The sequence below is a fragment of the Alligator mississippiensis genome, chromosome 3 (assembly GCF_030867095.1).
Source record: "Alligator mississippiensis isolate rAllMis1 chromosome 3, rAllMis1, whole genome shotgun sequence".
NCBI lineage: Eukaryota > Metazoa > Chordata > Crocodylia > Alligatoridae > Alligator > Alligator mississippiensis.
In genome coordinates this window covers 208,434,340-208,450,671 of record NC_081826.1, presented here as the reverse complement: position 1 = coordinate 208,450,671, position 16,332 = coordinate 208,434,340, and the positions used below count along the sequence as shown (strand labels likewise).

General features: G+C 37.4%; 1 protein-coding gene across 3 annotated transcripts in view; it reads left to right on the top strand.

Moving 5' to 3' along the window:
• The window catches only part of CNTNAP4 (contactin associated protein family member 4), a 462,372-nt gene extending 446,705 nt beyond the window's left edge, over positions 1–15,667 (top strand). For 2 of the 3 annotated variants that reach the window (XM_019478107.2, XM_059724865.1), the window contains 3 exons: positions 6,043–6,261; positions 6,590–6,661; positions 11,030–15,667. In XM_019478107.2, the coding sequence (XP_019333652.1) occupies positions 6,043–6,261; positions 6,590–6,661; positions 11,030–11,223 (485 nt within the window). In that variant the 3' untranslated portion in view covers positions 11,224–15,667. The remainder of the gene's footprint in view (positions 1–6,042; positions 6,262–6,589; positions 6,662–11,029) is intronic. The other variant, XM_059724866.1, reaches the window with a different exon arrangement.
• The last annotated feature ends 665 nt before the right edge of the window (positions 15,668–16,332 follow it).

Below are 16,332 nucleotides of genomic sequence, written 5' to 3'. Positions count from 1 at the left end.
GTAATTATACAATTATAATCAAACAGCTATGGCCACTTAGTGTCTGGCACCCATGTAACCATATCAGATTTTAAACTTTGTTAAACCTGTGCAATATCTGATAAGCTCTTGATAGCTATTTGTAGTCAATGGGATGTATTTGATCTCAGTTTTCCCATCTCAAAAATAATATTAAATTTGTTCTTTTTCTTACAGAAACATTGTGATGACTAATTAATATTTATACAGCATGTTGAAGAAGGGCTGAGTCATTATTATTAGGATTTTTTAATAAAGGAGTGAAGAAGTAGCAAGACCATTTGCTCTTTATCACCATATTGTACTTATCAGTGTAAATTCAAACTGTTAATGAAATCAGTCTTTAAAACATTACTGTTTGTGTGCACCCACACAAATGCTTCAGTGAAACAGCTGCTAATTAATACTGGCTTTGAAAAATCCTACTTTTTGTTTGACAAGTTCTTCATTGCTGTTTTAAACCCACAATGTAGTGTCATTTAAATCCTATTTTTTAAAAAGTGTTGATTTATGCTTGCTGAGGGGAAATGTTGATATACTACCATTTTCAAATAATTTGGTTTCAGTTTTGCTCTCAAAGGGGATGTGGCATCTGACTTTATTAGGTATCTCTGAATTCATCAAAAGATGCACTGTCTTTTTTCACAACTGCCTTAATTTCTTGTACATGTAACTGAAGCCCAAAGAGCTCATACATAACATTTTAAATCTATTGTTAATGTTTTTACTTGTAGTAACTTTTGAACATGAGATTTGATGATGTCTGAGAAGAGCTTTTGCTAATAGCTACTTGTTAGTCTCCTGACCCTTGGGAATTGTTGACAAGAGCTGCAAAAAGTCTCATGAATCACCATTTGTATTACTTGTTTTTCTACACTGATATTTTTGTCAGAAGGAAACAAGTTGTACAGGGTGCTACAGTAAGAGAAGAATAGGGCTCTAGATTTGTTTTAGTTGTTGTAGGAACAAACTAAAGAAATCCTGGGTTCAAAGAAATGATTATCCTAGGAAAGGTTTTTCAGTCAAACTTTCCTCACAGCAAGTACATTATCATTAATAAATAATACATATCAACCCTCTTACCTTTCAGTTCAACTACAATAATTGGGTTACGTACACCACCCACTCTGCAGTGTTCAGGAACAAAACAATTTTGTATTATTGATGATTTCACCAGTGCCTTATGTCAGTTTGGGTAGAAAGTGATCTTTATAGATTTGTACTGATGGTCTGTATATTCTATGGGGTTTTTTGGTTTGAAAATTGCAAAGTGTGAATGGAAACTGCTACAGGCATTTGTCTAGATTTATTGTTGATAGAAACAGGTATAACTCTATTGAAGTCGATGGAAATTTACCCATTCACATCCATGGAACATTTGACCCTTTAATGACTGCTGACTTTGTGGGTGATGTTTTAATCTGAGAGTATAAAAGATGAATTTTCAAAAGTGGTCAGACAGTCACTGTACCCATGAAACCAATGTATAAATGCAAGACTTTCTGCAGATGCATTTTGACTGCTCTATTTGTGACTCTGTATAAGTACTGAGCTTTTAATGTAAAAAAATGAACACAGTGTTTGTGTTTGATAGATAAGAACTTTTGCTAAGTGTAATGAATGTAAAACTCAAAACAGACTGGAAAAGCATAAAATGATTCAAGATAAAATTATATTTTATAAAAATTTGAAGAATTTGAACCTTTGATTATCATCATCATTGTAAGAGAGGGGTCAAACAGAAGTCTTGATTGCACAAAGTCTTTTTTTTTTTAAGTGGTCCATTATGAGTTGTGTGTCTGATAACCTTCAGCACTCCTTCACAGAGGACAGATGGATGAGGCAGAATTCAGAAAAGATTTTTTTTTTTCTTGAAGGAGGCAGTGTAGGTGGGATAATTTTGTCTTTATTTTCTGAATAATCTCAAAATATGCTCGGCAAGTGAGCAGAAATACTGGTAGAAAAACACCCACTTTAGATTGCAAATCTACAATGTACCACACAATAAACTCCTAATAAACAACATAATTTTTTTTAAATGCTGCCATGGCCCCAAATGATCAGGAAAGTTTAGATTTGAAATATGTTATTCTTTTCAGGAGAGTAAATGAGTGGACTACGCACAAAGCATTATAAATATCTTACTGTTTTCTATTTATAAAAGTACAATGACTGCCAAAGTCCTTGAACAGAGAATTAATTTTAATGGCAATAGCCATATAGTTCAAGCTTTCCATCCTACTCAAGGTTACAAAAAGAAAGGTTTTCTTTCATGTATTTCTTTAGACTCTCTCTTTGTCCCCTCTCCAGCTTAAAGAGCTTCTTTGCACCATACATCTCTGTTTGCCCAGCTCCTTTTATAAAGGTCCTTTTCTACCTTCCAGTTATAGGGTACTGAAATCATCATTGTGACAAGTGTTCTGAAAGTACTTATCCTGACCTACCTAATTATATGATTGGGCCCAATGTATTTCACAGGCCAAATTCGGTTATTTTGATGTACTTCTTTGTTATAAGCCATTTCTGTCTGTGCAGAACTTCTATGAGGATGCATCAAAGTGAGAAGGCCACAAAAAATGTAAAGGGGAGGATTTAAATCACAGTGGTGTTCAGGATCACTATAGGAAAATTTAACCCTGATGGAAATACATTAGTCTATGGTGGCAACACTGAAGGATGATGCCCACTTTCACATCACAGTAAAAAAAAGTTGATTTAATTGAGGGAGGATCAGTGCTGGAGCTGAGCCAGAGACCACTACACTAGAACAAATTAATACAGCCAAGAAAATGGTAATGAATGAGAGAGAATCAACAGTTAGGCACAAAGCTGAGATGGTCAACATCAGCATGGGGTCAATATATGCTGTCCTCAACAAAGGCACTGAGTGCCTACAAAATGGGTGACCAGAATATTGAATGGTAATCAGAATAGAGAGAGGCTTGACACTTCCAGGGACTTTTGGGGGCAATGTCAAGCAAAGCCATAAAAACTTATGAACAGTTTTGTAATTCAGGATTAGATATGGGTTCCCCACTTTGATTCTAAGTGAATCAAATCCTGCAGTTTCCACTTCTCAAGGAACTAAAAAGTATGACTTCAATCTGTAAAGTTATCACTATGGTTCTTTGCAAGACTGAAGGAATAAACGTGACTGACCTGTCTACCAAGAGGCCAGAACATCCATGAAGAGTATTTTGTTATGTCAAGCCATCAAAAACAAGTTAAGGAGTTCTGCTTTTAAAGGTTTATACATCAATCTGCACATCCCAGGTTCCAATGACTGAACAACAGTGGCTTGGAATCACTTATCTGTCTTATTCTTCAATCTGACTCTCTCAAACTTTTACCTGTTCCTCAAATTGAAGGGAGGCCTTGATAAGGAGAGTGTCAGTTATGATAATGAGGTGATTGCAGCAATCAAGGAGTTTCTGGATGTTCAGGACAAACAGTTCTCTGGGTGTGCTCTGACAGGTTACCTTTAAATGATTTTAAATGTGTGGAATAGTATGCCAGCATAAAGTTAGGACTAATTCAGAGAAGTCACTGGCAAAAGCTAAGTGCTGTCTCAGACCTGCAATACTATTATGTGTCACTACAGGGCCTGGCAAGCAGGGGCCTGGGCAAGAGCCAGGACTTGTGGGGTGGGAAAGGATGATAGGGGTGTATGGCATGAAGGTTAGCATTCTTCCGGGAAAGAGCTGTGGCTTCTTTTATTCCCCAGCCCACTAGACCTGTGAGTCAGAGGGAAAAAAGTCTTGAAAAAAATTGTTTGAAGTGAAGTGAATGGGAAGGGTGTAGAAGAAAAGAGAAGGGAGTGAAAATAAGAATAATTAAGGAGAGAAGAGAAGAGAAGAGGTGGACTATGTTTCACTGAATTGGGATTGGGATAGAGTTGTGGGGAGGGTTGGGTTAATACTTATGCTAGGGCCGAAGTGAGACCCAGCAGACTTTCTGCATGCCTGCCATATCAGGGCGGAGCTGAGACCCATCTGAGAATGGTTGACCATTCTGTGGCTCATTCTTTTCATGGAAGTAGGTGGTAGGATTGCTGTTGCTGTTTGCATAGGGGTACTACACTAACTAGCAAACTGGGGAGCTGCACCTGGGTGCTCCAAGTGGTTGGGGTATGCTGGGGTTGCACCCGTTGTGGCAGAATGGGGTGTTATCTTGGGATCAGCATCACCCAGCTGGGTGGTAGAGTTCAGGAGAGTTGAAAGTTTGCCCACAGATCAAGAGAGCTGGAAGGGATAGGAATGACACACCCTGGGATATAAGAGAAATGAAAATAGACGTTTTTATCTTCCTGGAGCAAATGAAAAATACCCTAGAATGACTTGGCAAAACAGATCAAAGATAACCCTCACTTGAAGTGGCATAACTTTAAAATACTTAGAGGCCACTTAGAATGTATTAACACCCTTTAATGGGTGTATACTTCTGCTTTAAATGTCTTTATGCCAGTTTAAAGGTAACCTGAGACACGTATAGTCAAGTTACAGTTGTACTGGACCAAGTGCACTGGTGTTAAAAGGAGCTGTTTTGAAATGTTAACAGTTGAATGCAAATGTTTTTTATTTGTCAAGCTAGAAATTTTCTGCATGTCCCTCATAAATCATTAAAGACCAGAGTAATAAGGAAACCCAAACAATTCAATTATTTTTAATAACTCATGGCATCCCGCTTTCCCAATCATTTATAGTACCAACAATTCAGCTTCGAACATTAGGAATAGTGAGAACACTAATGCTGACCAGCTATTAGCTTTCTAACCAGCACTAATCCTGTTTAACTGAGTCAACCTGTCAGAGATAGTTAATTTTATCCCCAGACCAGAGTGTGTGACATAAAGATAAAAGAGATGGTTAAAACTTCCTGTGCTTTATATAGTCTACCTACTTAGGTCATCAGAGTCCTGCTGATAACCAGTAATTGCTTTAATATTTTTCTTTGGATTAAGCAGAGAGAGTCTGATAAAGATGGTTGGTTGTTGTTTGTTTCAGATCATTTTTGTTTCTTTGGGAGTTTTTTTTTTTTTTTTTAACATACATTTCACAAAATGCTAGCCCAATTTTCATTTCACAGGACAAGGTGAGCTTTCCATCTCATTATACAATGAATAGCGATAAACTAGAATATACATATTAACAATTGCTAGCAAAGATCACAGGCTGATTTCTGTGCTATAGCTTAAGGATGCATTGTGTAAAGTGGGGAATATAACAGTATGAGATGGCATTTATCCTTATTATGGGTGCTCAAATTTATTTTCTGTATACATAACTCTTGAACAATTAATATTGGCTGTTACCTGCAGGTTGTTGATTTACTGTGTCAGCACAAATGCACTATATGCACCTATCAAAGTAGAATGTAGGGCAAATACAAAGCTTTGATAGGGTACATATTCTTACCAAGAGACCCCAAGAGAAGATACATTTTCTGTAAGGTAGCAAGTATTGGCATCATGCACACAGCCTAGACTCATTTGGAGAACCATTCATTTTTAGTCTTCCATAGGATTCGTATGACTTTCCAAGAACTGAGGTCTGAGGAGATATTTTTTGTTGTATTTTGGCAGAACTACTGATGACAAAAGTGAGTGGATTTATGAACCTGTAGAAAAAAATCTAATCCACTAATGTGCCTATTTTTGAGTAGATGCCTAATAAAATATGTATTTTTCATTATTTTCATCCTTATCTATTTACAGAATAAAAAAGGGATACATTTTAATGTAAATCTTTTAGTTGCATTTGAATTGCTTTGGTTTGGAACTTGCCATAGTAAGTTAAAAGTATATCCCTCAGCAGACTAGCAACTGTCATCCATAAAAAAATGTTGAATATATTTGACTCTTTCCATTAAAGGCAGACAAAAAAAGGAATTCAGTGAATCTACATATGTTGCTGTAGCTCAAATATACTCAGAGGACTGCAGGTTAATTATTCAATTATTCTTCTGTCACTTTATTCTGTACATTTGCACTATGATTAATTGTGTTCTGTTTCTTTTGATTAACAGAAAATAGTGATGTAGATGAGGAGACTATGAAGGCAAACTCTCAGGGGTTTATTGGATGTCTCTCTTCAGTGCAGTTCAACCACATTGCTCCTTTGAAGGCTGCATTGCACCATAGCAGCTCAGCCCCAGTCAGTGTAAAGGGACGCTTCACTGAATCCAACTGTGGTACTTTAACTGGAGCTGACTCAACATCAAGTGAAACAACCCATTCATTTGCAGGTAGCATATGGCTATTGCTTGTTCTACTCTCTGAAACAAAATACAAGTACAGTGTTCAGAACTTCAATCACTACTATCTTTTTCACATGGGGTACTTGGCAGGGGTAGTTTGGAAAAAAAAAATTCTTCTGTTTCCTTTTCCTTTGTATTTTTCTAGCCTTTATCTTTTCTCTAAATGTTTTAACTTTCCTGTTCGCTTCCATGTAATGTGATTTATAACATTAATTTTTAGAGCCTCGTAGATCTTCGCTAACTTCACAGTTCCATATTGCATGTGAAATATTATCTTGAGAACCCTTCTGTGTCATTTTCTTTTTTTCTGCTGCAGATCATTCTGGACCAATAGATGAGGGAGAGCCCTTAGCTAATGCAATCAGAAGTGACTCTGCAATTATTGGAGGTAATAGGGACTATAAAAGCTTCACTGGAATCATTTTTAAATAACTTTGACTCTTTCACTGATCAAGTGAAGTCCGTGGGAGTTTTGTGTGCACAAGACAAATTGTATAAGGGCCCTGTATAACTATAAATGTTAAACACTGAGTGAAAACATAGAAGTGGCATTTTAAAATACTATCACTAGCACTCATGTTCTAATTATATGGTGAGAGCTTGTGTAAGTGCTGAAATATTCTACACACAATTTTAAGATGAGTTTGCCATGCTCCTTAATATAGGTATATACGATATGGAAATAAACCAGTTGGGTGCCTTAGGGCAGATAGCATATATTCAAGGAAAAGGAATGTTATAGTTCTCTGGCTATACCAATTATTCACTTTTGCCAGCAGTGCATGTCCAAAGGGAGGAAACCCTTTTGTTAAATATATCTCAGCTTTTGGCTTGCCTTTATTCCTGACAAAACGGGTATTAGCTTTGCTTGATTGAGGGTGTGTCTCCATATGCTATTAATACGTAGCAATAAACTCTGACACATATGGCAGTGGGGGAGGTTAGCCTGCCAGCCTGAGACTGCTCCCTCCAGATCAACATGCTGCAAAGGGGCTGGCTGGGGCATGAGGGTGCTCTGTGTGGAGCTTGCTGCACTGAAGCACCCTTGTGCCTCAGCCAGCCCCATCAGCATCTACATGTGCACTGCTGTGATGTAAAAAAAATTGCTGGTCAATCTAGATGATTCAATTAGAAATGAATATGATCTTCCTGAAATAGCACTTTTCAACATTTTTATTAGATAGATGATGGCAGAATTATACATAATTCCATTTATCGAAAACTAAAATGGCACTTACTTATACAGTATATTACCCAAAAAAATATTCATTGTGAGGACTAAGGGAAGTTGCGTGGTTAAGGAATACAATTGGGTATTAGGAAAGCATTACTCTGTTCCTCTGGCTTTTCCAGATCTCCCAGACATCTTCTGAGCTGAAGTCCTTCTCAATAGTTACTAAGAAGCCTACCAATTTTATCTCTTCTCTTTACTCCATATGTCAATTAAATCTGAGCAATGAAAGATTAGGGACACAGAACTCACTGGAGAATTTCAGTTTCCATGACTGATTTGGAAACAAGTATATGTCTGTGACAGTTCATGATTTTTCTTTAAAGTGTTATCCTGTGAAGCACTATCCCATGAGAGTTTTCTGATGGTATTTGTTTCCCTTGGGAGGAGATGTAGAGAATGAACTTCCTCTTCACTCCTGAAAATGGATTTTCTTCTGTGTATTTCACTCACTGGGTCAATTTCCATTAGTCATTTCAACAGAAATAAGAATGGTTTTTCCTTCAGTCCTCTGGTTAAATTCAGAATAGATTTCTTTTGTAAGGACATTAAGAACCTGAACAGACAAATGACAAAGTAAAAAAATCTAGGGGAACAAAACTGTGAAAGCTTCCTACTAAGGATACAAATATTTAGAAGAACAGTTTGTGAAAAGATTGTTGTGCTAGGACTAGAACCCACAGCAGGGGCTGGCAATTATTTGGGCCCACAGGCCATATAAGCAGTTTTGGGGAGCTGCTGCAGGCCAGTTCAGAACTCCCCCCACCCCACTGCAATAACCCAGAGTCTGCATGCCCTGCAGCAGCTTTCTGCCACCACCACTGCACCCAACAGCGGCTGAGCGCATGGCCCTTGCCTCGGCCATGGCCACGACCCACCCCACACCCACTCTGGACTTGCCTTGGCCACAGCAGACTAGCTCTGGACCAGCTGGGACCTGTGCCTATAGATCTGATTCTGAGCTGCCCTGCAGTTGCTCTGAACCTGACTACTCACGATGTGCAGCACCAGTAGCAGTAATGGCTGGGCAGAAGCTGCTGCTGGGCATGGGAGAAAAGCAACATCCTCCCCCTCACCAATGCTGGGCCCTTCTTGCTGTGGATGCATGGAGTCCATGCCCAGGCTGCCCTGCAGCTCCTCTCTGCTGTCACCACTGCCCCACTGTGTGTCATGGCGGCAGCAGTGGTGACAGCAGTGTTTGAGAAGCCACAGGGCAGCCCAGATGCAGGCTCTGGGCAGCCTCAGATGTAACTGAGACACCTACCATGGCCTGAACGAAGTCTCTCTATGGGCTGAATCTGGCCGTAAGACCAGATTTTGCCCACCCCTGATCTACAGTCATCTATACACATGCTACTTAAATGATGATATCCCATAGTCAATGAGACACATGGTTAATGGTTCCGTGTCCATCATGTCATTATTCTAGAATCACTGCAGAAACAGATTTAAAAGGTTTAAACCTGGCCTGCAAAAATGCCAATGATCACATTTACAATTTTAAGGCAACTTTTGGAATACCTTCTGTTAGAACTGGGATATGCAGGATATTAATGGTTTTTTACCACTGTGGTTAATAATCTGGAGCTACAAAGTTGAATTATTATTAGAAATGCCATTGAATGAATGGATATTTTGCATATGATGAAAGAATGGAAATGAGACTTTAAATTTAATGATACTGATAATAGGACCAATGAATATCAGTCAGATATGTCTCCGAGTGATTTTTAGATGAAACTCTCTGAAAATGCAGTAGCACCCGGTGATTTTGGCATTGTTTATTTATTCATATTTATATCCTGTCCTTCACATTAGGTTCAACGAGGTCAGGATTTCACTGTTGGTTCCTGATATTGGGTTCTATTATGTGCCTGCCTCTTTGAATGTTTACTTTTCATGTAGGAAGAATAATTATTTTATGTTCTAGATAATTTGTTTGCCATGTATTTTCTTGGTATACTAAAAACACAGGAGATATTTTATTAGCTACTACAGTTCCCATTATTTTAAAAAGTTAACTAAACATCCCTGGATACTGTGACTAAGCACATTTAGGTTTATGTACACACAATGTTTTATGGTTTTAAGCCTATGTTTAAATATCTTGTTTAAAACAAGACCTAGTAAAAACATTAATAACATTAATAGCTACCCTTCCCAGAAAATGCTCAGAGTGGCTTGCAGCATTAGGGTGGTGTTGCACATTCAACTTAACATTTCCTAAGTGTAGTTAAAATGCAAGCAGATGCATTTTCAAGCAATTTAGCATGAATTAAGTGCCCTTGTGATGTTACGAAGTTGTTCCCTTTCAGGCAAGGTTTATCTCCTAATATGCAATGTGACATCCTCCTAATACATGCTAACTTCAATACATCACAGCATTTTAATGATTTGCAACTATTGCAAATGAAGGTGGGAAAAGGCCCTTACTTCATTCAGAGAAAAATCACACAAGGAAGTTCTTCTTTAATATAAAATCAGTATTTTTCAAGATGGCTGCTTGAAGGAGTTCATAACAAACTGACAAATCTTTGAAATTTTTTGAAAATAAGTATCCTATTTTGACTTAAAATATCTGTCAACATGGAACTGTCAGTATTTTCCATTTCTTGCCCAAATCAATTACAGTATCAGTACATTAACTCTTCAGAAGTAGCCTCTCTAAGCCTTTCTGTCCAATCTAGGCTTTTATACACTACCTGTTGATCTAGCCTCTTATATGGCAGTTGTCACCAAGGTATCTAAGTATTTCCCAAAGTTATGAAGTACACGTTAAAAGATATATGTTGCATTCCCTTTCTTTTCTATCCAGTCAGTTGGGACTGCACTATTAGTGTTTTGTTATCTTTTTCATTGTGGTGTCAATCTGTCAAGTGATTATTTCTAAGTTATTTTGAAGGAAAGGAATAGCCAGTACAACCTGTGTAGCACACATAGCCCTATATATGCAGGGAAATAATATACACTCACCTGACCAATGAAGCACAGTACCACAAACCTAGCTTTGGAAGTGAAAGGGTCAGACATGCACCTTATTTTATTTTGGGGCCCACAGAATGTAGGTGTGTTCAGTTTTTCAACCATATCTTGAATTTTATAACAATTGTCTAATAGTACACCATAGTGCTACACTATGGCTGATGACAGGCAATAAGAAAAAAATGTTTTACCAGAAGATACAATATGTTAGTTTGACCCTGAAAGCTCCACAGTGTCTGTATGGATTGTGTGCATTAAACCTCTGGTATACTCTCTTATTGAGAATTAAAGTGTTCTTAATTCAGATTATCTTAATTCACAAGTAAATTTGGGTACAATGCAATTCTCAAGTGAATCTAGCTATCCAAATTAATCCCAAATAAGCATTTCAACAAAAAACTTTGTTGCAGTCCTCCTAATCCACTTTGAAAATTAATTTGAATTAACTTCCTAGAGCATCCTAGCATAGGCAAACCCTGACAGTCAGGTTATTGTTTGCTTAGTTTGTCTGATCACTTTCCTCTCCTCTTCTCTCCTTCCTAGGTGTGATAGCAGTTGTGATATTCATCCTGCTTTGTATTGCTGCCATAGCCACACGCATTTATAAAAAAAAAAGCATATATAAGAAAAATGAGGCAAAAGGATCAGAAAATGAGGACAGTGCCGAGTCTGCCCTGAAAAGTGAGCTCAGCATGCAAAATACAGTCAACGAAAATCAAAAGGAATACTTCTTCTGATTGGCACTTATGATTTAATTTAATATAATAATGTCACAGTCTGACTTTCTTGCTAAGCCAGGGGCTCTCAATGGACAAAAAAGCTCTTGCACTCAAAGTAAATGCAATGGATTTGAGACCTATTATACTGCATATGTTCAGTCTCAGTGATTGCTATAGGAGGCCTCTTTAAATTACATGCATTCCTTAGCTATTATACCGTAAATGCATTTTATGTAACAGTGAATTAGATATTGTAACCAATTTCATTGTTGATAGTTTCCAACTGTTCTGATGTGACCTTCTACAATTGAAGTTTAACGTGCACACTGAATATGATTTTTAAATGGGAAAATTGTTATGAAGTGATTGGCCCCATCCTTCTCTCTAAAATCTATAATTCAGGACTTTTATTCAAGGTAAAAAGTTGGATTACAATGTTTTGCTTTACTCAAGAAAGTATTTTATATTTCTCAATAGTGATGCCTAGTGACTTTCTGATATCAAAAATACCCTTTCAACCAGTGTTGGCTAATGTCAACATCTACAAGTGCTCAAAACTGAACAAAACTGTTACTGTTTTTCCTATGAGGAGACCTCTGTAGTTATTATCTGATCAGTGTTTAATCTGGATGTGGAGAGTGGGGTAATTTTGTCAATTTTGCCCCCTTTATTCAATTCTCCCTGATATGGCTAAAGTCTTCAGCTACTGGACTGAGTTTTAAAGTTTGCAAGTGTATTGGGACCTATGTGGAAGGGTGCACTGAGTGCACTGGTATGTTATACAATCCCTTTTTGTAATATATTTCCATGCATGGTTTAGTGGTGGCAGCAGGTTATAACCTAACACCTCTATGCATTGTTGCAGAATTATGCCTGCTCAAGTTCATGCTGTTCATTTAAAAATAAGAGTAAAATATTATTCATGTTTGGTTTATAATTAATAAGAGCAGCAAAAGTTGTGCAAGCAGATGTTGTGCGTGACTTGGCAAATATTGGAAATAAGAAATGTAACAATGCTGCTTATGTGTAATTGTTTCCATTCACTACAAAGGGTATACTCTGAAAACATAATGTGTAATCCTCCCCAAATCTCAAGCTTAATTTCCATACAGCAAAGAAAAGACATTTCTTTTTTTGATACTGGCAAGATGAGATATTTGAAAACTAGTACACTTGCTAATAAGCTAACTGCACCCATTAACAGCACGTATTTTACCGTATTTACTCAAATCTAAGATGACTCTGGATTTCAGATGCCCCCTCCCCAATAATTAGATTCTATGTATGGAAAATGTACATATTTGCTATAATTGTCCAGGTATATAATCTAATTATTGAAAGTTAGTCTTGAATTTGTACCATACCCCTCTCCCCCCGTAGGGAAAATAGTGGCTGGGGTGGGGGGGGGGAGGGGTGTCAGGCAGTCCCCTTGCCCTCTGTGCCTCTCCTCCCCAATTGTTTATTCCTGTAGCTCCTTCACCCTCCTTCCTGTCAGACACTGCTTGGGCTCTGTTCCCTCCTTGACCACATGCCTGATGCACATGGGAGTAAGGGGAAGAAGGGGCAGAAACTGCTGAAAACAAGCAGAAAGTACCTTAAAATGCAAGGGACCAAATCTTATTGACTTTGAAAGAAGTATAGTTGTAGTGGTTTGCATTACTATGGGTCCCTACTTCCTCCAAAATTGATGCATTTTATCTTTTTTGCTAACTGCTGCAAGTTTCAGCAAAGTTACTCCATAAACACACTTTTGAGCAGCACTTTTGTACCTACTTACACATGGTACAAACTATTCATGATACTAAACCAAAGCCAAAATGCTCATTATTTATTACTTAGTTCATTGGGTTGGGCATCAGCAGAGTTGACAGTGTTTCAAGCCATGGTGTCTCTACAGCCCAGCACTGCTCAGTATATGTACTCCAGATACTTCCCCTCTTCTTGCAAAAGATAAATGTTCTAATTCACCCCGCAATTGTCTCTGGAACCAAGTTTTCTTGTCCTGAGTCCTGGGTCCCTCCAAAATGTTTATGCAGATGATGTGCAGGGCACCTGTCACTGACTGGCCAAGAGACGGGCAACAGAGCTTCTCATCTACACAGATATTTGGTGATGTTTGCCAAACATTTAAGGCTGGTGAAGAAACAGGAATTATTGGAAATGCGGAAGAATGGCACTGCTTAGCTGTGGGAATGAAGAGGAAGTCTAAATATAATTGATGTAGTAGTTCATCATGTGCTTAAAAAGAGTTGGTGCTGATAGGGACTGATAACAATGGACATTATACCTTATTCAGGTGGACTGCACTAATCTAGTCTTGTGGTAGGTTCTCATTTATATGTTTGCTCAATATGGGCCATATGTTTTACAGATACGCTCAGTTTCATCTGCGTTAAATCAACTTCATAGCTGGTTTCCATTACTGATCACATTTTGCTTCTGGCATCAGTTTAGTGATAGACAATGCATTTGATGATAATTTTTGTATGCAAACATAAGAAGGGGATTTTTTTTCCATGCTGATGAGAGGGAAATCCTCATCTTACATTTGAGTAAATATGGTACTTCTTATTGGGTAAATACTGCTTAACTGTAAATTACTGTTTGAGCCAAATGTACAATCACTAGTGTAGAAGTTTGAAAGTGTGGCCTTCAAGACTGAGTCATAATTTTACACAAACAAATTGTTAAACGTTGTTTTTGGAGAATTAATCTTTATGTCCCTCGAGTTTGATTTTAAGCAAGCAAATAGCCTTTATGTTTGTTGTTTTGAAACTCAGAAACTAGAGTTCCAGAAGTAGTCAGAGCTGCCCTAACTTTTCTCCTGTTAAAGCCAATGCTAATTGATTTCGTGGGCATAGAGTTAGAGCAGCACTGAACACTTTTTCAGCTCTCTCCCCAGTTGCCCACATACAAAAATCTTGGGTAATACAGGCAAGGTTTTGCATATCCACAGTTGCTTTAAAAAAACTGTGGATATGCAAATTTAGAGATCAAATTAAAGCCTTTTTAAAAATGTGGCCTTTTAAAAGTTGGTTTTCTTTCTTAAATTATTGCCTTTTAGTTTTAGAATTTAATAATCTCTTTTCTACTTCTTGTTGTAAAATGCTTGTTCATTTCTAAGGGACAAATTCCTTCTTTTTTGGTAACACTGGATCCTCTCCGATCATGCAGCCTTCAAGCTGAGGCAGACAGCCCCACACTGTTCCTCTCCTTTTGCAGGGCTGAGTTTCTCCCATATTTCTCAGTTCATAATTATTAAGCATAATTTGATGGCAGTGATAACTAGTCTAGTTTTAATGCTTCCCCTTTGCTAGCCCCACCTCTTCTGGCTACTCTTAAATCCCTTTTAAAATAGGTTCCCTCTACCTCTCTCCTCCTTTTACAGGCCTACTCCAAAATGTATGGAATGGGGATGCTTCCATTTGGAGTTCAGATGAGGCCCTTTCTCATTCATGAACCTGCCCTTCCTTATCACTTTAGTGTGCTCTTATGGTTTGCTTCTGTCCATCTATATGCATTTTCTGTATCAAGGAGACAGTTGGTGTAGGAGCCACATTAGTCTATATAAACATTTATCAATCAGAGGTGCATTAGTAATCCTATGGAGCAGGACTAGACTGGGATGCTTAATGTTTAGTTAGCATGCTGCCACCACAATGGCTTATTAGATTCAATTCTAAAAGACACAGTATGCCATATGGGCACTTCCCACATACTAATCAAGTTGGAACTGGGAATCCAAAGTATAACCACACCAGGAGAAGTTGGAAATATGCAAATTTAACTTTCCAGTTTCATGTTGTTTCTTCTTCCATTTATTTGTGTTAATTCTGGTTTTGTGTGTCTAAATGCAGAGAAAAGTTTCTTTCACTATATTCTATCAAAAAAATGATTTCCTTTCGCTATTCTTTGAAGTCTATTTTTTTTAAGCATTAGGTAGGCAATAGCTCAGTAAAAGACCCAGTTTCTCTTTATAATTAAAAAAGGAAAGAATAAATGTCTGTATGAATGATAATATGTTATAGCATTTTATTGTGTGAAGGATTCTAGAGAAAAAGAGAGATGAGTTTTGTTGAATGCACATTTGTAATGCGACATACAACAATGGCGTTTCTTAGAGGGAACAAATGCCCATTTTCATCCATTGAAAATGTAATCATAAATTCAGCATATTGAGTCCACAATATGCAGGTTCAAAATCAGTGAAGCAGCATTATCCACTATTTCCTGCATTCTTATAGGTACAACAAAATGGTGGCACCAAAGTGCACTGATACATCATACACCATTATACTGTCCCTTCTTATTATAGTATGTGACTTTTCACCTCTCTGTTAATAAACAATTTTTAAACTAAAGTGAGGAAAATATTTTTAAAAAATTTGTATAAAAGTTTAAAACTGAGGACAATATACTGATTCATTTTTTTTAAACATTAAAAATGTAGAAGTGCACATAATATACTGGTGAGTGTGTTTATTTATAAAATTGTTGTGGATCTTAGAGCTAGTATAGTCTATCTCCTGTACACTGACAGAATTTTCATGGTAAATATATTCTTCTTCAAGCTGATTAGAAAATCAATAGTAGCCTGAAACATGGCTAAATTCTTAGCACACTGTGTGACTTAAGGTGGCATAAGGGCTGCCATAATTTATACATCTTCTATTTAATCAACTTTTGTACAGTGGTGATTATGTTCCTTTTGTCTTTAAACAGTTTTGTTGGTGCATTGTCCAAGAAAGTGTGTAACACACTAAACATGATGGAAAGCAACATACAAGTAATTAACATAAAATGCTAGGTCCCCATTTTGTCAGAGCTAGCATTTGATGATTAACATTGATACAAATATTTATGGGATGTGGCATACAGGAAAAGATCAATGAGTGACTTTTACAAAATGCCCTTTTGAAAGAAAATGCATTAATTTGCAAAATCATCTTTAAAGTTCACATTCATATTGTCAGTTCAACATTGCAGAGCCATGCAGTCCCACCTAGAAAAGGTAAACTTTTGTCTGTAACATAAAAAAATATGTTTGTGAAGTCAGAAAGCACATCATACTGAAAAAATGATGTGCCCTCCTCTCTGGGGTGCAGTAGCAAAGTATGCCAAAACGCC